Source organism: Bos grunniens, chromosome 10 (assembly GCF_055505025.1).
Source record: "Bos grunniens cultivar Pamir isolate PY7600 chromosome 10, Bosgru_T2T1.0, whole genome shotgun sequence".
Classification (NCBI taxonomy): domain Eukaryota; kingdom Metazoa; phylum Chordata; class Mammalia; order Artiodactyla; family Bovidae; genus Bos; species Bos grunniens.
This window is the reverse complement of record NC_141174.1, coordinates 43,250,978-43,274,997: the sequence shown is the minus strand read 5'-3', so window position 1 is coordinate 43,274,997 and position 24,020 is coordinate 43,250,978. Positions and strand designations below refer to the sequence as shown.

Sequence of the window (24,020 nt, the reverse complement as noted above, 5' to 3'; positions counted from 1 at the left end):
CAAATCCTTCTTTATCACTTTTTTTTTTTTTTTCAGTCTATTTCCTTAGACTCTCACTGATCTGAAAGTTCAGTAGAAGATGGCTTTTTCTTTTCTCTAACATCAGTGAGTGTCAGCTGGGGTATTTTGGTGAATTGATAAATATAAGACAATAAAAGAACTAAATTTTACTTCCTCAAATTTACACTAGGATCTGATATATTACTATGAATACTCCCATTAGATCTATCTGGGTTGCTGTTATTATAAAGAAAAGATTAGATTGGAGGAAACGTGGACTTGAAATCTTAATTTTTGTTATAACCACATGTTTTAGAGGGTAAAAACACTTGGATAAGATCATTAATAAGGAACAATTTTCACAAACCTCAGAGAAGTGTTTAATTCATACAACAGTGATTATATTATCACTCTGCATTAAATATGAAATAGAGCATATTTTCTACAAAGGCAAAAATGACTAAATTAAAAAAGATTCATTATATTAAAAATAAAAAGTTTTAAAGATATTTTGGAAGGTGTTATTAGAGAAATTAAAAGCATTGAAATAATTGTAAGGCTTAAAGGTAATTTTAGAAAGGATATGGTTTTGCTTTATGCTTAATTGTCTGGGGATTTTAAAATGAAAAGTGCTTGTAGGAAGGTCTAAAATAAGAGATGGAAGGGGTTACATGGATATTTTCTCTTTAGTTACCTTTGTATTGCACAAATATATATTAAGTTCATCCTGTGTACTGGCTATCTGTTAGTGCTAATCCCTCAAAGCAATCTAGCAAACCAAGAAGGAGAAAGGAAGAAAATGTTGGCCAGTGGCCAGTACTCCTAATAACTTCCTGAGAGATTAAATTTCTTCTAGCCTGCATTCTCATTGGCACCTGTCAGGGTGGAGAGTCCCTTTTGCCATCCTGCTTAAAGAACTGTTCTTCCTTTTACCTGCTCGAGGGACTCTGAGCTCGTGAAAACAGAATATGTTAACTTAGTCTCCAGAGAGTTTTCAAGCCCTAACAAGTTGACTTAGAACTTTCTGATGAGCCTTAAAACCCATTGGCCAGATGGGGCCATCAGATCGAGGTGTCATTGTCACTGAATCCATTCATCCTTTCCTATGTCCACATTTTGTATCTGTTGTGAAATTTTGTTGGAACAAAAATAGCTCCTCATGGATAAAAACCTACTTTTGTCCATGTTTTTCTCACAGAAAGTCTTTTCCTCAAAAAAAAAAAAAAAAAAATCCTTTTTGTGCATCTTCTTTTAGAGTCAGGGTGCTTCCTCTTGCCCTTCTCCTCCCAGAGATTTGCAAATTTCCTTCTCCTTTCTCATGCTATTCAGTTTGCCTGCAACACTCTTCCTATTGCTAACCAAACACTTCTCATTCTTTGAGGTTCTTCCTAGGTTGGAGGTGGGGTTACACAGGAGAATAGAAACCAGCCAGAGAGAGAGTGGCCAAGAAAGCCACAAAGTTCCCAGTTTGGGAGAATCTAAAACTGTCTTGAACTTGGAGTTGGGGTCTAGGAAGAGAGAGTTGCTAAAAGGAAAATGCCTTTAGTATCAGGAAGCTCTTACTTCATTCCTCATAGAAACTGAGAAATTCATTCTTTCATTTAGCAGACATTTATTGAGCACTGCTGCATGCCAGTCATGCATTTAATACGGAAGATACAACTATGGTCCAGACAGATCAGTTCTCTGCCCCACTGGAGTTTGTAGACTAAGGGAAAAACAGCTAATGTGATAGGCAAATAAATTCTAAAATTATAGGGGCTCTGAGATGATAAGTTCTTGATTCTATGGGAGCACATAGGAAGTGGTCTTATCTCTGATTTGGGGAGCCAGGGGAGAACTCCTATAAGTGCTAGGAGTGCAGTTTGAGTTGATATTGAAAAGATAGGTACAAATTAGTCAGGTGTAAGGATTGACCATGGGTATTAGATTATGACTGACAGAGGAAAGAACATGAATCATGGCCCTCAAATGGAAAAAGCTGAGTTGAGTATTTCTGTAGTATAGACATGAGAGGGTGTGAGGAGGAATGGGGACTGTAAGGAGAGTGATGAGAAATCAGAGTAGAAAGACTAGCAGGGTCCAGGTTGCAGAGGGGCCACGGAATCACGTGGAATTTGATCTTTTTATTTTTTTAAGGCCAATAGGAGGTGATTAAAAGGTTTTAAGTAGGTGTGTGACATAATGCTGTTTAACTTTTATCAATATCACTCTGGCTTCAGTGAGGACCCAAGTCTATGGGTGGTCAGGGCTGGAACAGGGAAACCTATTAATGAAGGAATGCAGGGGAAAGCAGTAACTGGTCAGCCGGCCTGTCCTGGAGGCGTCTGCTGCCTAGGGCTGGGGCACAGTGAGGGGAGGGGAGGATTGTTTTAGGCAGCCTTGTAGCAGTTCGTAGAAGCCATTGGAAGAGGAACAGAAGAGTTATTGATGGGTCGTATTGGAGGACCTCTCTTGGCTTCTCACAGCATCCAGCAGTAGTAACCTCATCTTCATGTTGGATTCATCAATATTAGTGACTTGTTCCTGGAAAAGCAGTGGGTCTTAGAAAGTGTTAATGGCCCTACATGTCAGGGACACCTTGCGGTGGGTGTTATTCCCTCAGCACTGCTGAGGCTATGGCTTTTCCTGGCTGTAGTGAATGGGAACTTATAAATCTAGGTGCACAACAGGGAGAAATGCTAATGGTTCAGGCTTTTTAGATTCTAGAAATTGATAGTGGAGAAATAGGTGTTGATGAAATTCCTCTGCATCCTCCTTTCTTGTAACTGCTAAGCCATAAGCATTGCTCTTCCTCTTTTCTGGTCTCTAGTTGAGTGACCAGCTTCTTCTTTCGTGGGTGTTTAATGCATCCTGCCACACCACATCTTTGAGCACAAACAAACAAGTCATTTCTCTTGCTAACCTAGGGAATATGAATTCAGAAGCTCTCCTTACTGTCATGTGTTTGCAGAGGTGTCTGAGTTCATGTCCATGGTCTACGGGGCTGACGTTGTTTGCCCTTTATTTATTCGTTCTAAATCCTTAATGGAGTTTGCCATATGAAAAAATTGAGACCACATGTAGGGGAAAAAATGAAACATAATATTATTCTGCCCTCTATTTATTTCTAAATAATTTTATTTTTTCTTCCAATTTTATTGAGAAGTAATGGACGTATAGTGCTGTGTAAGTTTAAGGTGTATAGCATGACTGGACCTACATCGTGAAATGATTACCAAAATAAGTTTAATGAACACTCATAATTTCATATAGATAAATTATTTTTGTTGTGATGAGAACTCATAGGATTTACCCTCTTAATGACTTTTGTACGTAACATACACTACTGTTATATTGATCATGGTTGCGCTTTACATGCCTAGTACTTATCTTCTGACTGGAAGTTTGTATGTTTTAATCACCTTCATCCAATTCCCCCCCTTCCCACCCCTTGTCTGTGGTAATAACAAATCTGATCTCTTTTTCTATGAGTTTGTTACTTGTTTTTTGAGGTGTAATTAACCTATAACACTATAGTAGTTCCTGGTGCACAACACAGTGATTCAATATTTCTATACAAAGTGATCACCAGGATAAGTCTCGTTACCATCTGTCACCATGCAGAGATATTATGTTATTAGTACTATGTGCCCCACACAGTGCATCTCATTCTCATGGTTCATTTGTTTAGTCACTGGAAGTTTACACTTCTTAATCTCCCTATTTCACTCGTTCTCCTTCCCCCTGTCTCCCCATCCCTGCAACCACCTGTTTGTTCTCTGTATATGTGTTTCTGTTTTGTTTTATTTATCCATTTGTTTTGTTTTTTAGATTCCACGTATAAGTGAAACCATACAGTGTTTGTCTTTCTGTTCTTTCACTTAGCATAATGCCCTCCAGGTCCATCTGTGTCATCAAAACTGACAAGATTTCTTTTTTTTATGGCTGAACAGTATTTAATTGTTTATATACACCACACCTGTATCCATTCATCAGTGGGTACTTAGGTTGCTTCCATATCTTGGCTATTTGCTTCCATATCTTGGCTATTGTAAATACTACTGTGATGAACATGGGGGTGCTTAATGTCCTTTTGAGTTAGTATTTTTATTTGGAAAAATACCCCAAAGTGAAATTGCTGGATCTTATGGTAGTTCTACTTTTACTTTTTTGAGGAATCTCCATATTGTTTTCCATAGTGCAAGTTCATAAGAAAACTCTTTTCTCTGCATCCTTGCCAACACTTTCTATGTGTCATCATTTTGATAATAGCCATCTGACATGTGTGAAGTGGTATCTCATTGTAGTTTTTAAAAAATTTAGTTGATTTGTAATGTAATTTTTACAGTATAGCAAAGTCCAGTTTTATATATATACACATATACACATTCTTTCTTATATTCTTTTCTGTTATGGTTTATCACAGGATATTGAGTATAGTTCTCTATATGCCTGCCAATGCAGGAGACATAAGAATTGTGGGTTTGATCCCTGAGTTGGGAAGATCCCCTGGAGGAGGGCATGGCAACTCACTCTAGTATTCTTGCCTGGACAATCCTGTGGACAGAGGAGCCTGGCAGGCTACAGTCCATGGGGTCACAGAGAGTTGGACATGACAAGTGGCTTAGCCGGCACACATACTGTAGGATCTTGTTTATCTATTGTGTATATAATAGCTTGCTCTGCTGACTTCAAATTCCCAATCCATCTCTCGTCAACTCCCTTCACCACTGGCAACCACAAGCTTGATTTTTATATCTGTGAGTCTGTTTCTTAGCTAAGTTCGTTTGTATCATATTTTAGATTCCACATATACATGGTATTATGTTATTTGTCTTTCTCTTTCTAATTTAGTTAGTATGATACTCTCTGGATCCATCCATGTTGTGGCAAATGACATTCTTTTTTATGACTGAGTAGTATTCCATTGTATGTATTATGTGTGTGTGTATACACACACACACACACACACAGTGCATCTTCTTCATCCATTCATTTTTCAGTGAACATTTAGGTAATTTCCCTATGTCTTGGCTATTGTCAGTGTTGCTGCAATGAACATTGGGGTGCGTCTCATTGTAGTTTTGTATTACTCTGCTGATTAGTGATGTTGAGCATCTTTCTTATGTATCCATTTGCCATCCATATGTATTTTTTGGAAAAATGTCTCTTTGGGTCTTCTGATCATTTTTTAGTGGGGTTGGGTTTTTTTTTTTGATGTTGAGTTGTACGAGTTCTTTTTTTTTAAATTTTATTTTATTTTTAAACTTTACAATATTGTATTAGTTTTGCCAAATATTGAATCCGCCACAGGTATACATGTGTTCCCCATCCTTAACCCTCCTCCCTCCTCCCTCCCCATACCATCCCTCTGGGTCGTCCCAGTGCACCAGCCCCAAGCATCCAGTATCGTGCATCGAACCTGGACTGGCGACTCGTTTCATTCATGATATTATACGTATTTCAATGCCATTCTCCCAAATCTTCCCACCCTCTCCCTCTCCCACAGAGTCCATAAGTTCTTTGTATATTTTGGATGTTAACTCCTTATCAGATGTATCATTTGCAAATATCTTCCCAAATGCAGTAGGTGGCCTTTTTGTTTTGTTGATAGTTTCCTTCACTGTGCAAGTATTTTAGTTTGATGTAGTCCCATTTTTCTTATGTTTTTCTTGCTTACTTCATACATATACTTTTATATATTATGTAGCACATATACATTGGAGAAGGCAATGGCAACCCACTCCAGTGTTCTTGCCTGGAGAATCCCAGGGATGGTGGAGCCTGGTGGGCTGCCGTCTATGGGGTCACACAGAGTCGGACACAACTAAAGTGACTTAGCAGCAGCAACACATATACACACACACACACATATATGTACACCACACACACATACTTTTTCAGATTCTTTCCCCTGATAGGTTATTACATAATATTGAGTATAGTTCCTTGTGCTATACAGTAGGTTCTTGTCGGCTACCTGTTTTATACAGAGTGTGTATATCTTGGAGAAGAAAATGGCACTCCACTCCAATATTCTTGCCTGGAGAATCCCATGGACTGAGGAGCCTGGTCCACAGGGTCGCAGAGAGTTGGACACAACTGAGCATGTGTGTCTGTTAACCCCACCTCCTAATATATCCGTTTCACTACCCCCTCTCCCATTTGGCAATCATAAGTTTGTTTGCTCTCTTTGTGAGTCTCTTTCTTTTTGGAAATAAGATCATTTGTGTCTTTTAAAATTTTAGATTCTATGTGGAAATAATGTTTGTATGATTTTTGTCTTTGGCTTACTTTACTTAGTACGTGGTACTCTTTAGGTACATCCATGTTGCTGCATATGGGCATTATTTCATTCTTTCTTATGGCTGAGTAATATTCCATACACACACACATGCACATCACATCTTTATTCATTCATCTGTCAATGGACATTTGGTTTGCTTTCATGTCTTGACTATTGTAAATAGTGCTGCAGTGAACATTGGGGTGCATGTATCTTTTTGAATTATGCCCAGGAGTTGGATTGCAGGATCATAGGGTAGCTCTATTTTTAGCTCTTAGATGAACCTCTATATTGTTCTCCATAGTGGAGAGGGTTCCTTTTTCTCCATACCCTCTCTAGCATTTATTATTTATAGACTTTTTGATGATGGCTATTTTGACTAGTGTGAGGTGATACCTCATTGTAATTTTCATTGGCATTTCTCTTATAGTTAGCAATGTTGAGCAGCTTTTCATTTGTCTTTTTAATCACGATGGTGTGATCACTGACCTAGAGCCAGACATCCTGGAATGTGAAGTCAAGTGGGCCTTAGAAAGCATCACTATGAACAAAGCTAGTGGCGGTGATGGAATTCCAGTTGAGCTATTCCAAATCCTGAAAGATGATGCTGTGAAAGTGCTGCACTCAATATGCCAGCAAATTTGGAAAACTCAGCAGTGGCCACAGGACTGGAAAAGGTTAGTTTTCATTCCAATCCCAAAGAAAGGCAATGCCAAAGAATGCTCAAACTACCGCACAATTGCACTCATCTCACACGCTAGTAAAGTAATGCTCAAAATTCTCCAAGCCAGGCTTCAGCAATATGTGAACTGTGAACTTCCAGATGTTCAAGCTAGTTTTAGAAAAGGCAGAGGAACCAGAGATCAAATTGCCAACATCCGCTGGATCATAGAAAAAGCAAGAGAGTTCCAGAAAAGCATCTATTTCTGCTTTATTGACTATGCCAAAGCCTTTGACTCTGTGGATCACAATAAACTGTGGAAAATTCTGAAAGAGATGGGAATACCAGACCACCTGATCTGCCTCTTGAGAAATTTGTACGCAGGTCAGGAAGAAACAGTTAGAATTAGACATGGAACAACAGACTGGTTCCAAATAGGAAAAGGAGTTCGTCAAGGCTGTATATTGTCACCATGTTTATTTAACTTATATGCAGAGTACATCATGAGAAATGCTGGACTGGAAGAAACACAAGCTGGAATCAAGATTGCCGGGAGAAATATCAATAACCTCAGATATGCAGATGACACCACCCTTATGGCAGAAAGTGAAGAGGAACTCAAAAGCCTCTTGATGAAAGTGAAAGTGGAGAGTGAAAAAGTTGGCTTAAAGCTCAACATCCAGAAAATGAAGATCATGGCATCCGGTCCCATCACTTCATGGGAAATAGATGGGCAAACAGTGGAAACAGTGTCAGACTTTATTTTTCTGGGCTCCAAAATCACTACAGATGGTGACTGCAGCCATGAAATTAAGAGATGCTTACTCCTTGGAAGGAAAGTTATGACCAACCTAGATAGCATATTCAAAAGCAGAGACATTACTTTGCCAACAAAGGTTCGTCTAGTCAAGGCTATGGTTTGTCCTGTGGTCATGTATGGATGCGAGAGTTGGACTGTGAAGAAGGCTGAGCACCGAAGAATTGATGCTTTTGAACTGTGGTGTTGGAGAAGACTCTTGAGAGTCCCTTGGACTGCAAGGAGATCCAACCAGTCCATTCTGAAGGAGATCAGCCCTGGAATTTCTTTGAAATGAATGATGCTAAAGCTGAAACTCCAGTACTTTGGCCACCTCATGCGAAGAGTTGACTCATTGGAAAAGACTCTGATGCTGGGAGGGATTGGGGGCAGGAGGATAAGGGGACGACAGAGGATGAGATGGCTGGATGGCATCACTGACTTGATGGACGTGAGTCTGAGTGAACTCCGGGAGTTGGTGATGGACAGGGAGGCCTGGTGTGCTGCAATTCATGGGGTCGCAAAGAGTCGGACACGACTGGGTGACTGATCTGATCTGATCTGATGACTTCAGTTTTCTTAAATTTACCAAGACTTCCTTTGTTGTCCAGGATGTGATCTGTTCTGGAGAATGTTCCATATGCACTTGAAAAGAAGATACATTTTTCTGATTTTGGATGGAATGCTCTATAAATGTCAATTAGATCTATCTGTTCTAATGTGTCTTTTAAAGCCTGTGTTTCCTTATTGATTTTCTGTCTGGATGATGTTTCTATTGATTTAAGTGGAATGCTAAAGTCCTCCACCAAGGTGCTACTGTCAATTTTCCTTTTATGTCTGTTAACATTTGCTGAATATATTGAGGTGCTCCTGTGTTGGGTGCATATATAATTGTTATATCTTCTTCTATTGATCCCTTGACTATTATGTAATGTCCTTTTTGTGTCTTATAACAGTCTTTATTTTAATGTCTATATTGTCTGATAGGAGTACTGCTACTCTAGCTTTCCTTTGATTTCCATTTGCATAGAATACAGTTTTCTATCCCCTCACTTTGAGTCTGTATGTGTCTCTAGATCTGAAGTGGGTCTCTTACAGACAACATATATATGGATCTTGTTTTTGTATTAATTCAGCCAGCCTATGTCTTTTGGTTGGAGCATTTAATCTATTTACATTTGAGATAATTATTGATATGTATGTTCTTATTGCCATTTTAAAGTTGTTTGATTTTGTAGGACTTTTTAAATTCCTTTTCTCTTTTGTTTACTTCTCTTGTGATTTGATAACTATCTTTAGTGTTGTGTTTGGATCCTTTTTCTTTTCTGTGTGTTTATCTATTATAGATTTTTTGTTTATGGTTACCATGTTTTGATGTAGCAGTCTATATGTATACATGATTGTTTTAAGTTGCTAGTTTCTTAATTTAAAATGCATTTCAAGTATCCTGCATTTGTACTTTCCTCTGCTCACAATTACTGTTTTGACATCATATTTGTGTGTAGATGATTTCCTACTTTTACTATATGTTTACATTTATTAGTGAGCTTTACCATTTTGTAATTTTCTTGTTTCTAATTGTGGCCTTTTCTTTTATGCTTAAAGAATTGCTTTAGCATTTGTGGTAACACTTGTTTGATGGTGCTGAATTCTTTTAGCTTTTGTTTGTCTATAAAGCTTTTGATTTCTCCATTAATTCTGAATGAGAGTCATGCTGAGCAAAGTATTCTTGGTTTTAGGTTTTTCCCTTTCTTTGCTTTTAATATATCAAGTCACTCCCTTCTGGCTTGTACAGTTTCTGCTAAAAAATCAAGTGATAGTCTTATGGGGATTCCCTTGTTTATTATTTGTTGCTTTTCCTTTCTTGCTTTTAATGTTTTCTCTGTCCTTAGTTTTTGTCAATTTGATTACTGTCTGTCTAGGCATGTTCCTCCTTCATTTAATTCTATATGGGACCATCTGTACTTCCTGGACTTGGGTGACTCTGGAAGGAATCACACTTGGCACTTAAATAAAAGGCAGGTGTTGGAGCATCACCTTTGTAATTTTCAAATTTACAGGGTTTTGGATATATTAGAAAATTTGGCTCCATTTTAATCCCAAATTGAATTTCATGCTTGTTCTTACTTTAAGTTCCATATATCTGCTATAATACAAATAGGTAATTTTTATATAGAATTGTCTGTCTTAAAATTTTTCTTTGGAATAGAATTGATTTACAATGGTGTGTTTGTTTCAGGTGTACAACAAATTGACTTGGGTCTCTCTCTCTCTCTCTTTCTATATATGTACATATATGTGTGTGTATATATGTATGTATATACATATATACATGCATATACATATATACACACATATATACACATTTGTATATATATGTATGTATATATACACACATATATACACATTCGTATATATATGTATGTATATATACACACACACATATATACATTCTTTTTTAAATTATTTTCCATTATAGGTTATTACAAGACATTGTACATAGTTCCATGTACTATACAGCAGATCTTTGTTGGTTATATATTTTATATATAGTAATGTGTATATTTTGATTGCAAACTCCAAATTTATCCCTTCCCCCTTTCCAATTTGGTAACCATAAGTTTGTTTTCTGTGTCTGTCTGGTTAGATTTAAGTCTCATAAATGGAGTCTGTTATTTGTTCTCTTAATGACTTCCTAGTCATCTAGATTTGACTAGGAAGAAAGTTGAATGATGGGAATTTTTGGTTAACAAGTGTTTCTCAAATACTAATGTTTTGTACATATCTCGTTTTCTTATATAGGCCAGCTGTGAGGCCTGGTGAAAAATAATCAAGTGCAATAATGTTCTGCAGTAAGAAGAAATCACTTGGTAAGTATTGAGTTCTTCAGGAGATACAAAGCAAATATGATTTTTTTAAGCATTCATTTTAATTTCAAGGAGATATGATTTATAAGCAAAAACCACATAGATCTTGAGTGTTCTCCTTGAGCTTTGACAATTTTATGTATATTTATAATTTTCAAAAAGCAAGAAACAATATTTCTATCACTCCAGGAAGTTCCTTGTGCCCCCTTTTTTCATTTTCCCTGCATTGTACACAACCACCTTCTGATTTCTATTTGGTTGATTTACCTATTTTTGAAATTAACATAAATGAAACCATGCAGCATGTATTCTTGTGTCTTCTTTCACTAAGTGTAAGGTTTTTGACATATTTCCATGTGGTTGCGTGTATCAATATTTTGTTATTCAGTTTTTCCTTGTAAAGTAGTATTCCATTGTATGATTACACCAACAATTAAAACTAAGATCATATGGTTAGAAATAATTTAGGTTCACTATGGCAAGAAACATTTGGTTTTTGGTTGAGTAATTTGTCTAGCAAAACAGTTTTAATAGTATTCTAGTGTTAAGAAATACATTATTGTGACCTGAGAGTATTAATCTTATCTTAAACCTTGTTAGTCAGTGATGTTATTGTGTAGTTTTTCCTTCAGTGGAAGTGTATTTGGTTTATTACTACTGTTTTATTTCAGACTTGTTAGAGAGGAAAGGCTGGATTAGAGTATATCTAATATTCTCCTTCTAATCCTATGTGTGACAGTTGGTTAACCTACTTTGATAGGCAGTTATTTCTTGGTGCAGTCTGTTCCCTTTTTGGACACATTCATTGCAATGTTCAGTCTCACAATGAGCTGAAATCTGTCTCAGTGTAGTTTGCACCTGTAGGTCATTAGTTATGCCCTCTGGGGCAATAGTTTCATATTTCCAGAGCTTATTTAAGAGTCTAGAATTATTGTTGTCATTTTTTCTTTTACAAATAAAGTGATTTATTTATACCTAGTCACTGGTATTACCTTAATAATGTAAACATTAGATTAACCAGTTTTGACAAGGACAAGTTTCCAACAGAATCTACTGTTGTGAGGTTTTGGTAAGTTCAGTTTCACTTTTTAAAAATAATTTCTATGTATATATGAATGCATATGTATAAAATAAGCAATTTTTTATAAATAAAATTAAGAAAATAGAAGTAACTGTAATTGGACAATCCAGAGATAACTGCTCCAGTCTGCCATGTTGTCTAGTTTAGAGGGCTCCAATCAGTGACCTCTATTAATACGTTAATGTATATTTATCCACATATCCCCAGATGGAACTATGGTGTGCATTATTTTGAAACTGGCTCTTAAATATTAATCTTGTAATCACAGATACCTTTTCTACCTTAAACTTTTCTCTATAACATGGTGTTTTCTCTATAATATTGGTGTTTTTCTTTCTGACTTACTTCACTCTGTATAATAGGCTCCAGTTTCATCCACCTCATTAGAGCTGATTCAAATGTATTCTTTTTAATGGCTGAGTAATACTCCATTGTGTATATGTACCACTGCTTTCTTATCCATTCCTCTGCTGATGGACATCTAGGTTGCTTCCATGTCCTGGCTATTATAAACAGTGCTGCGATGAACATTGGGGTACATGTGTCTCTTTCAATTTCCTCAGTGTGTATGCCCAGCAGTGGGATTGCTGGGTCGTATGGCAGTTCTATTTCCAGTTTTTTAAGGAATCTCCACACTGTTCTCCATAGTGGCTGTACTAGTTTGCATTCTCACCAACAGTGTAAGAGGATTCCCTTTTCTCCACACCCTCTCCAGCATTTATTGCTTGTAGACTTATGGATTGCAGCCATTCTGACTGGCGTGAAATGGTACCTCATAGTGGTTTTGATTTGCATTTCTCTGATAATGAGTGATGTTGAGCATCTTTTCATGTGTTTATTAGCCATCTATATGTCTTCTTTGGAGAAATGTCTGTTTAGTTCTTGGCCCATTTTTTTATTGGGTCATTTATTTTTCTGGAGTTGAGCTGCAGGAGTTGCTTGTATACTTTTGAGATTAATTCTTTGTCAGTTGCTTCATTTGCTATTATTTTCTCCCATTCTGAAGGCTGTCTTTTCACCTTGCTTATAGTTTCCTTTGTTGTGCAGAAGCTTTTAGTTTTAATTAGGTCACATTTGTTTATTTTTGCTTTTATTTCCAATATTCTGGGAGGTGGGTCATAGAGGATCCTGCTGTGATTGATGTCAGAGAGTGTTTTGTCTACGTTCTCCTCTAGGAGTTTTATAGTTTCTGGTCTTAGGTTTAGATCTTTAATCCATTTTGAGTTTATTTTTGTGTATGGTGTTAGAAAGTGTTCTAATTTCATTCTTTTACAAGTGGTTGACCAGTTTCCCCAGCACCACTTGTTAAAGAGATTGTGTTTTCTCCACTGTATATTCTTGCCTCCTTTGTCAAAGATAAGGTGTCCATAGGTGTGTGGGTTTATCTCTGGGATTTCTATTTTGTTCCACTGATCTATATTTCTGTCTTTGTGCCAGTACCATACTGTCTTGATGACTGTGGCTTTGTATTAGAGCCTGAAGTCAGGCAGGTTGATTTTCCAGTTCCATTCTTCTTTCTCAAGATTGCTTTGGCTATTCAAGGTTTTTTGTATTTCCATACAAGTTGTGAAATTATTTGTTCTAGCTCGGTGAAAAATACCGTTGGTAGCTTGATAGGGATTGCATTGAATCTATAGATTGCTTTGAATAGTATACTCATTTTCACTATATTGATTCTTCTGATCCATGAACACGGTATATTTCTCCATGTATTAGTGTCCTCTTTGATTTCTTTCACCAGTATTTTATAGTTTTCTATATATAGGTCTTTGTTTCATTAGGTGGATATACTCCTAAGTATTTTATTCTTTTCGTTGCAATGGTGAATGGAATTGTTTCCTTAATTTCTCTTTCTGCTTTCTCATTATTAGTGTATAGGAATGCAAGGGATTTCTGTGTGTTGATTTTATGTCCTGCAACTCTACTATATTCATTGATTAGCTCTAGTAATTTTCTGGTGGAGTCTTTAGGGTTTTCTATGTAGAGGATCATGTCATCTGCAAAGAGTGAGAGTTTTACTTCTTCTTTTCCAATTTGGATTCCTTTTATTTCTTTTTCTGCTCTGATTGCTGTGGCCAGAACTTCCAAAACTATGTTGAATAGTAGTGGTGAAAGTGGGCACCCTTGTTGGGTTCCTGATTTTAGGGGAAATGCTTTCAATTTTTCACCATTGAAGTTATTGTTTGCTGTGGGTTTGTCATATATAGCTTTTATTATTTTGAAGTATGTTCCTTCTATTCCTGCTTTCTGGAGAGTTTTTATCATAAATGGATGTTGAATCTTGTCAAAGGCTTTCTCTGCATCTATTGAGATAATCATATGGCTTTTATTTTTCAATTTGTTAATGTGGTGTATTACATTGATTGATTTGTGGATATTGAAGAATCCTTGCATCCCTGTGATAAAGCCCACTTCATCATGATGTTTGATCTTTTTAATGTGTTGTTGGATTCTGATTGCTAGAATTTTGTTAAGGATTTTTGCATCTATGTTCATCAGTGATATTGGCCTATAGTTTTCTTTTTTGTGGCATCTTTGTCAGGTTCTGGTATTAGGGTGATGGTGGCCTCATAGAATGAGTTTGGAAGTTTACCTTCCTCTGCAATTTTCTGGAAGAGTTTGAGTAGAATAGGTGTTAGCTCTTCTTTAAACTTTTGGTAGAATTCAGCTGTGAAGCCGTCTGGACCTGGGCTTTTGTTTGCTGGAAGATTTCTGATTACACTTTCAATTTCTGTGCTTGTGATGGGTCTGTTAAGATTTTCTATTTCTTCCTGGTTCAGTTTTGGAAAGTTGTACTTTTCTAAGAACTTGTCCATTTCTTCCAAGTTGTCCATTTTATTGGCATATAATTGCTGATAGTAGTCGCTTATGATCCTTTGTATTTGTGTGTTGTCTGTTGTGATCTCTCCATTTTCATTTCTAATTTTATTGATTTGATTTTTCTCCCTTTGTTTCTTGATGAGTCTGGCTAATGGTTTGTCAATTATATTTATCCTCTCAAAGAACCAGCTTTTGGCTTTGTTGATTTTGCTATGGTCTCTTTTGTTTCTTTTGCATTTATTTCTGCCCTAATTTTTAAGATTTCTTTCCTTCTACTAACCCTGGGGTTCTTCATTTCTTCCTTTTCTAGTTTGCTTTACGTATAGAGTTAGGTTATTTATTTGACTTTTTTCTTGTTTCTGAGGTATGCCTGTATTGCTATGAACTTTCCCCTTAGTACTGCTTTTACAGTGTCCCACAGGTTTTGGGTTGTTGTGTTTTCATTTTCATTCATTTCTATGGAAATTTTGATTTCTTTTTTGATTTCTTCTGTGATTTGTTGGTCATTCAGCAGCGTGTTGTTCAGCCTCCATATGTTGGAATTTTTAATAGTTTTTCTCCTGTAATTGAGATCTAATCTTACTGCATTGTGGTCAGAAAAGATGCTTGGAATGATTTCTATTTTTTTGAATTTAGCAAGGCTAGATTTATGGCCCAGGATGTGATCTGTCCTGGAGAAGGTTATATGTGCGCTTAAGAAAAAGGTGAAATTCATTAACAAAACAGATTTTAAAAATCAAAAACTCTTAAGTCTGTATGAAGCTTACATTCTTGTGGGGGGGACAGGGAGAGATAGTTAACAATAAATGAATAAGTAAGTCATCTTGTGTACTGGAGGTTTTGCAGTTTTAAAAATGATAATCAGGGAAGGCTGAATAGAGAAAGACATAGTTGAGCAAATATCTGAAAGAAGTGAGAAGGGGGATCATGTAGTTACTGGAGAACAAGGATTTTAGGCAGAGAGACCAGCAAGTGTAAAAGCTTTGAGATGGGAGTGTGCCTGGCCTGTTAGAGGAACAACAAAGAGGCGCTGTGCCTGGAGCTGACTGACTGAGCAAGGGGGAGGGTCATCAGGGCTAGATCCACTTTTTTTTTTTTTTTTTTGAAGCTTTAAACTAATACAAAACTAAGTATTAAAGGTAATGTTCATTTAGCATGAAAAAACAAATCCTTATAAATCTCAATTTTGAAAATCCATAACATACCATGCATATCACAAAATTCAGAAAAATAACAGGTTCATTAAATCAGTACTTGATAGACCTTTATAATGCCTTTGTTCCTCTACTTTTGGTGCTCTATTTTTTGATTGCGTCTTTTATGACCATTGTTTTGTGCATAACTTTCTATAGAGATACTAGAAAGATAATTCATTTTTTCTTCTAGCACATTAAAATTAGTTTTAAAATTATGATAGCCTAGAATAAAATCACTGAAGATGGTGATTGCAGCCATGAAATTAAAAGACGCTTACTCCTTGGAAGGAAAGTTATGACCAATCTAGATAGCATATTCAAAAGCAGAGACATTACTTTGCCAACAAAGGTTCGTCTAGTCAAGGCTATGATTTTTCCAGTGGTCATGTATGGATGTGAGAGTTGGACTGTGAAGAAAGCTGAGCGCCCAAGAATTGATGCTTTTGAACTGTGGTGTTGGAGAAGACTCTTGAGAGTCCCTTGGACTGCAAGGAGATCCAACCAGTCCATTCTAAAGGAGATTAGTTTTGGGTGTTCTTTGGAAGGACTGATGCTAAAGCTGAAACTCCAGTACTTTGGCCACCTCATGCGAAGAGTTGACCCATTGGAAAAGACTCCGATGCTGGGAGGGTTTTGGGGCAGGAGAAGGGGACGACAGAGGATGAGATTGCTGGATGGCATCACCGACTCAATAGATGAGAGTTTGAGTGAACTCCGGGAGTTGGTGATGGACAGGGAGGCCTGGTGTGCTGCAATTCATGGGTTCCAAAGAGTCAGACATGACTGAATGACTTAACTGAACTGAGAATAACTGCAACTTCATGACTTCGTAATGTCATATAAAGATTTAGAATTGTTAACCTTGGGAAAACTTCCATCAAGTTCCCTTCATATCTAAGCTGTTACAGATGTACTTAACTATATATGATAATATTGGAAATGGGTTTGTGCTCTGTCAGCACTGGGATATTAATAAATTTTATATGTTTAATCCTCATGTAAAGAGAAAAATATATGATAGGCTTATTATATATAGTATCAAGGATACTCAAGCATTTGATTCTCCTAATACTACTAATATGAGATAAATTTTGTTTTGACTAGTAGTTAATGAAAAGTAAACCTTCCATGTACAGTTTTACATGTGTGATGATGGGAAGAATCCTCAACAGATTAACTTCTGGCTCAGTATTGCAAACTCCTGTTTCTTCCATGATTCACATACTTCGGGTGCCAGGTGCTACCAGACACAGTCATATTGCCATATGACCTTGGGCTCTGCACTTTCATCTTGCCATGCTAGGTAATTCCCCATGGAGACAGAATTATTCCTACTTTCGGGTGACCGCCAGTAACTTTGTACAGAAGTGACAGTGAATCACATAAATACATTCTGCTAAACACAACTTGGTGTATTTTTAACTTGGCAGTCTTTTATCCCTGCATTGTCTAATACAAGGCAAAATGTGATGGGAGGAAATAGAGTGGAGACAATGATCTTAGCCTTTGTGGCTAAAATATTTTAATCTTGCACGTCAAAAAACAAGACAGTGTGAAACAGATTTCTAGTGCTACACCCAGGGTGTTGGGATGAAATGTGCAAGTGAGGTAAGCTGAAGCTTAAGCTTCATTAGAAGAACTGGCTTCTCTCCTGAGCAAAATTGGACATTTTGTGTGGAGGACAGAGATGAGTCTTGTGGTAGGCAGATTCATGCCCTGCTCCTGCAAAGATAAAGGTGTCCATGTCCAAATCCTTTGAACTTGTGAACATGTAACTTTACATGGTAGAAGACACTTTGCAGATGTGGTGGAGTTAAGGATTTTAAGATGGGACGATTATCCTAGATTATAAAAGTGGGCTCGTTGTAATCAAAAGGGTTTCTTATAAGAGGGATGCAGAAGTCAGAGGAGGTGTTGTAATAATGAAAGCAGAAGTCAGAGTGATGCATATATTACCAAGGAATTCGGGCAGCCTCTAGAGGCTAGAAAAGGCAAAGAACAGACAGTCCTAGAGCCTCTAGAAGGGACTCAGTCTTGATGAAACAGCTTAATTTTATCCCTGTGAGATTCATTTTCATTCTTTTGACTTCCATAATAATAAGACAATACGTTGGTACTGTTTTAAACAATTACATTTGTGGTGATTTCCTAGAGCAGCAATTGGAAACTACTGCAATTCTGGAACTGTCACTCTGTTCTGTTGAAAATAGATGAAAGGGTAGGAGTGAGGAGACCCAAGGGGAGGCTATTACCACCGCCAGGAGGAGAGGTGAGGTGGCTTGGACCAGAGTGTGGTCAGAAGAGGGGCGGAGAAATGGGCAGACTTATTTTCTGCTCAAAGTTCTGGCTGTCTTTCATCTCCTTTAAAATGTGTTTTATTTGGCTGGTTCATGAATAGGTAAAGAAATCAAGTCTCCTATGTTTTTCTTTTCATCTTTTCAATTGGTCCAATATTCTGCTAGAAGGTACAGCTGAGGAGGTACTGTAGATGTCCTCTTGCAAAGTCCATATTTCACCACATCTCGGGTGGCAGACCACCTCCACCAAATGCCTTCTCTTTTTAGTAAATGACTATGACTCAGCTTGGACAGGGTCCAACCTACCACACTCCACAGTTTGTATTCACCTAAGTTCCCTTCAGAGCTTCCCAGGATAGGTGGGAATGACTTTGACCCCCTACCTGGACTTGACTTTCCTTTACTCTGCTTTCTGTGGCCCTCTAGGCCTCTCTTCCACTTCGTTGCTGTGCACATTTTACATGACCTTTGAACATGATGATTGGCTTACGTATTTTTCCTTCACTGTCTAGAATAGAGCCTTTACTCAATATTTACTGAACTCAAAGGAGTTCAGTAAATATTTCGGCAATAAATCACTTAGTCTTGGCTCCAGCAGATTTTATTTGCCAAATGGTTTCGGAAATTAAGGCTCAGAAACTAGTATATACTAAAGAAACTCAGTTTATAGCCCTACACATATCAAAATGACAAACACAAGCTCTGAGAAACACAGCTTCCTGTGTAAGCCCTGGGGTGTGAAGCAGATAAGAGCCCTCCTTGGATTCCTTCTCACACCTCTGTCTTTCCCACATGGGGTTCTTTCCTCTCACTTTGTGACAGGTGGCTTGATTTCCCTTGAATAGTTGGACTGTGTCTCACAAAGGGAAATTAAATGTCCTTCAGCTTTTTCTAGGCTCTTGTGATCCTTGGGGTAGATTCTGATTTTTTTTTTTTTTTTCATTTTGAATGGATAGGCTGTGGGAAAATATAGCTATTTTTTATCTGTATAGGAAATATTCTGATCCTGGCATAGTTCATAGCAATATAGTTTTTGCTGTAGATAATCAAATTGTAAGAGAATGTAGATAAAAATCCAGTTTTCTAGTATTGTATCCATAAGAAAAAGGTTGGTAAGAAAACAAGTTTTGGACAGGGGTTTGGGAAAGCCTCCAGTGAGAGGTCAGTCAGGTTCTCTGAGAGAGGGAGGTGGTACTCCACTGTGAAGCAGAGAGAAGCCTGGAAGCAGTGAAATGTAAGGAGTCACAGGGCCCCAGGTTTGACTGGGAGGGAGTCTGTGTTTTGAAGTACATCCTTGAGTATCACTTTGAAAACAAAATCTTTTGGCTGTGCCCCAGGGCATGTGGGGTCTTAGTTCCCCAACCAGGGATTGAACCCACACCCCTGCATTGGCAGCAGGAAGCCTTAATCACTGAACCACCAGGAAAGTCCCCTGGAGCATCACTTTTGTTGAGAGAGGTCTCATCTTCCTGTCTTTGACCTCTGGACACAGGCGTGGGTACATTAATGTGCAGTTCTCTAATCATTTCTGCATGGTACCACCCACCATCTCCTTAGAATCTCTTCCAAGCTCCTTTTACATTCAGTGTTTGAAATCAGATTCTATTACATAATTGTGCTAGGCCTTTATTTTTCTTACTTGTAAAGTGGTGTTAATAACAGCGAGTACCTAATAGGATTGTTGTGAGGGTTAATGCATGTGAAATGCTTCATACAGCATCTAACTTTTAAGGAGTGCTCAGTAGACATTAGCTGTTATTCTTTTCACTGTATAACAGTGAAGTCTTAAATCTCCAGTTGTGAATGTGTACTTACAGAAGAAAGCCACATGGTGAGGCTCATGGGAAGATTCTATCGATTTAACTTGTAATGTGTATAGTATAATTTATGTATGCTCGAAGAGAAATGAATTAGTAAAATATTTTTATATTTCTTCGTGAAGCTGTAGGAAGTCATGAGAGGAACAAATCTCTCAATAAATCAAGTTTTCCAAATATCTGGACCTGATAAGCAAATTGGCTCAACCCAGAGGAAAACAATCCCAGGGCCCTTTAGCATTTGTTGACTCCCCTAACTTTGTTTCCAAGCTCTTTTGAGAGCACAAGAATTTTAAAAAATCATGGAAGGATTTTTTTTTTTCCCCTCAATTCTCCCGTTAGTTTGCTTTTTAAATGTCAACAGATCCTCCCAGATGCAGGTCACCACTGAGTTTCAGTAGAAAACCCTGATTCGGGATACACATTTTTCAATTGTATCGGAATGTACTCTTGGAGTCAAATCAGGAAATCTTGAAGGCTGGGGAACTCTTTTTTTTTTTATTGTCTTTAAAACCTTGCCCTGCTCATTTTTCTTTCCTCATGTCTTTAATGAATTACTTTGGCTCCCAACCACACAGGCCAGATTGTGAAGAATGAAAGAACATTAAGAAGGGAAAAAGCTTAAGTTATTATTTTGGCTTGAGGGAATTTTTGCCCAACCCCAAATCCTACAACCCTCAAACCTCAAGTGACACTCCATGTTTGGAGACATTCTTCAACTTCTGGACTGGGACCAGCCTTCATGAGGAAATATTAGTCTGTGCTATCAGGATTTTATAGGGACACCCCCAAATTCTCCATGGTGCTTCCTCATTTCATGGTTTGGGGGAGCTAAAGGCAACTGCCTAGACACTGTCCTCTAAGCTGCATTTGGTGAAGGACAAAATGCTCTGGAGTTAAATGAAGAAAGACAGTGTGCTTGTTAATTATGGGCTCATAGTTGCTGTGATCACTCATGGGCCCAATGGAAACCTCCTAAATCTTCCCCTTACTCTTAGTATTGTTAACAGAATTGCTACATTTACTAACTAGTTTTAAACACTAAGGTCACATTGACATTGTTTGGAGACAATATGCATTGTTCAGAGACAAACTCATCCAAAAAAAAAAAAAAAAAATGTTTAAGTGACCTGTCTTCTCTTGTCTCCTGAAAGTTGAAGCTGGATAATGTGTAATTTATTATGTTATGAGAGAGAAGAGCCCAGATTAGGAAGTGGATGTTGCCTTCAATAACCTAGCATAGAATCAATGGGTATTTGCCAATTTCTACTGAAAATATTCAGAAAATTACTTCAGACCCTCTTCAGTTATAGTAATAATAGTGACATTGACTATATGAACTTAGATGATTTCCTCTTTTTCACCTGTTATTTTTTTCATTAAAAAAAGGCATTTTTGAGTATTTTTCTGTTTATAAAGTGCTTTGCAAACATTTTCTCACTTAATGATGGCCCCATAATGTGGCATTCTATTACTGAGGAAGCATGGGTAAAGAGAGTTTCTTGAGTTAAAAGTGCTCACACAGATGATCTGGTGGAAGGAGATCTCAAGTCTCTTGCTTCACAATCTTGGCTTCTTCTGAGGGCTCCTTCATCAAACTCATTTAAAAAATTATGTATTTGGCTGCGCTGGGTCTTAGTCGTGGCATGCAGGATCTTCACTTGTAGCATGTGGGGTCCAGTTCCCCAAGTAGGAATTGAACCTGGGCCCCATGCATTGGAAGCGTGGAGTCTTAGCCACTGGACCATGAAGGAAGTCCCCATTATCAACCTCATATTTATGGGTCTAAAACCTCTTGCTAACATGAGAACAGCATTGTGCTTACAATTAAAAATTTCCAGCAGAGTAGTCTTAGGCCCCTCCCATCTTTTAAACTTATGTCTTAGTGATAACACTTTTGGGATTTTCTAGATGCATCTCCTCCTCCTGTAAGGAAAGGCAAGTATACATAATACATAAATGGATATGGTTTTATTATCTGAAACCGAGTCAAACAAACTGTCAGCCCTATAAGAAAATTATTTCAGGGAGGGAGGGGGTTTCTCCAGGTCATATTCCGAAACTCAGGTTACTCTTTTTAATAAATGTTCCCTAACATTTAACTGATTTATAATCATTTCATAAAATAGATGGGGTAGCCTCAGTTAGTTATCTTCTCTATGTAACAGGAAGCACATGGCTCAAAGATAAGCATTCCGTGAGTGCTTCATTGATACTTTGTTTGATTGAGGCAGACAAATTATTTTGGCCTTCCTGAGATTTGAGGAGTGAAGTATATTTCCAGCACCCTGTATGAAGAAGGACTTTGAGGGTTTAATGACCTCTTTTGCCTCTCTTCTGCAGCAGATTAAAAACAATGTCTAAGATAATTTTGCTTCTGCTAATGGCTATTGTCTTGCCCACTGAAATGGTGAAGGATGGCTTCCTATTCAAGCACATGTCTTTGGTGGGCTCCTCAGCTGTCACAAAAGAATGTTAACACTGTTACCAGCTTGCTCTTCTGCCTTATACATCTATACTCAGCTAGCAACACAGAGTAGCAGCTTTCCAGGTATTTCCTAGGAAGTTCAATCTCAACCTTACAGTCATTTAGTGTTTAGCACAAGTGCAGTTGAGAGGAATAATTTTTTAAATCTATAAAAATGTTTTATTATAGAATAGTAATATATTTTTCTTTATACAAATGCAGTAATAAAATGAAAATTTAAGTTCTTTTTATGGTGAAAGGGGCCAACCACAATCATCATACAGCCTTGCATGTTTTTTTTGCTTTCTCCATGGTTGTCCGCTTGGCCATATGTAAGTATAGCTAGACCTACAGGGGAGTTAACGTCCCCTGGGGCAACAGGGTGGGGGCTTAGGGTCAGGTAAACACTTTTGAGAGGCATTTTTATAATTTCCCTTGAAGAGTCAAGTCTCTCTTGCCCCTCTCACATCTTCACATACTTTGTAAAGCATGTTTATATACATTTGTCTTCATCTCTTTCTTGAAGTCAGTTTCTTACTTTAGGTTTAAGGAACAGAAGTGACGACTCTTGACTTGTACTTCACCAGAGAGGAATAATAATTAAGATGATTGCTCAAAGGACATGAAGTTCATTTGCTCATTTAAATAACCTAAAATATATTTTGAACTTCATCACTTCAGCAGAGAACTGATGTTTGGCCTTAGAAACTACAGAATGTTGGGCCCACAGAAACTCTTGTTGGGCTCTTGGGATTGTATTTGAGATATCCCTAGGCTTATTATAAAATACAGTTCTAAAAATCTCACTTTATGTTCTTTTCAAAAAAACAATGTATTTATGTTTGATTGTTCTGGGTCTTTGTCGTTGCACGGGCTTTACTCTAGTTGCTGCTAGTGGGGCTACTCTAGTTGAGGTGTGTGGGCTTCTCCTTGCAGTGTCTTCTTTTGTTGTGCAGCACAGGCTCGAGGGCATGTAGACTTCAGTAGCTGTGGTTCCAGGTTCTAGAGTGCAGGTTCAGTAGTTGTGGTGCCTAGATTTAGCTGCTCCACCGCACGTGGGGCTTCCTGAATCAAGGATCAAATTCGTGTTTCCTGCAATGGGAGGTGGATTCTTTACCACTGAGACACCAGGGAAGTCTTCACTTTATGTTCTTTGTATCAAACAATGCCTACTTTATGGGGAGTTCTTAGAGAAATTATTGTTTTAGCCAAGAGCTAATACATAATTGTACTTTCCCAAAGAAATGGGTTTATTTTACCTTTTAAGGTCTTCCCTGTAGCTCAAATGGTAAGAATCTTGCCGGCAACACAGATCAAACCTGGGGAATGGCAGAGAATGGCAGTCCACTCCAGTATTCTTGCCTGTAGAATCCCATGGACAGAGGAGACTGGAGGTCTACAGTTCATGGGATCACAAAGAGTTGGACACGACTGAGCGACTAACACTACTACTACTAGCCATGCCTTCCTTTTTTCTGTAGAATTGGTGGTCCACCTGGAACAGATGTGTGGGTCATCATGTCAGGCATTTTTATTTTTATTATGGACTCTAGCTGATCATTATCCTTTCATTTTTTCCTCCACTCAACTTTAAATACTTAAACCGTTATTCTTCTTGTACATTCTTGAGTAGTTATTTTGGAGACATCTTGTGTGTAAATGCTCTTGCATGTTTAAAGATGTTTTTATTGTCCCTTCATGATTGATTATTTTACTGGGTGTAGAATTTTAAGTTCAAAATATTTTCCTT

General features: G+C 37.6%; 1 protein-coding gene across 16 annotated transcripts in view; it reads left to right on the top strand.

Annotated features, from left to right (window-relative positions):
- ATP8B4 (ATPase phospholipid transporting 8B4 (putative)) overlaps positions 1-24,020 on the top strand; it is a 335,711-nt gene that overhangs the window by 56,014 nt on the left and 255,677 nt on the right. For all 16 annotated transcript variants that reach the window (XR_015134453.1, XR_015134452.1, XR_015134455.1 and 13 more), the window contains one exon: positions 10,528-10,595. Coding sequence is in view for 9 of the 16 variants with exons in the window: in XM_086320812.1 (XP_086176938.1) it covers positions 10,568-10,595 (28 nt within the window). In the remaining 7 variants the exon portion in view is untranslated. The remainder of the gene's footprint in view (positions 1-10,527; positions 10,596-24,020) is intronic.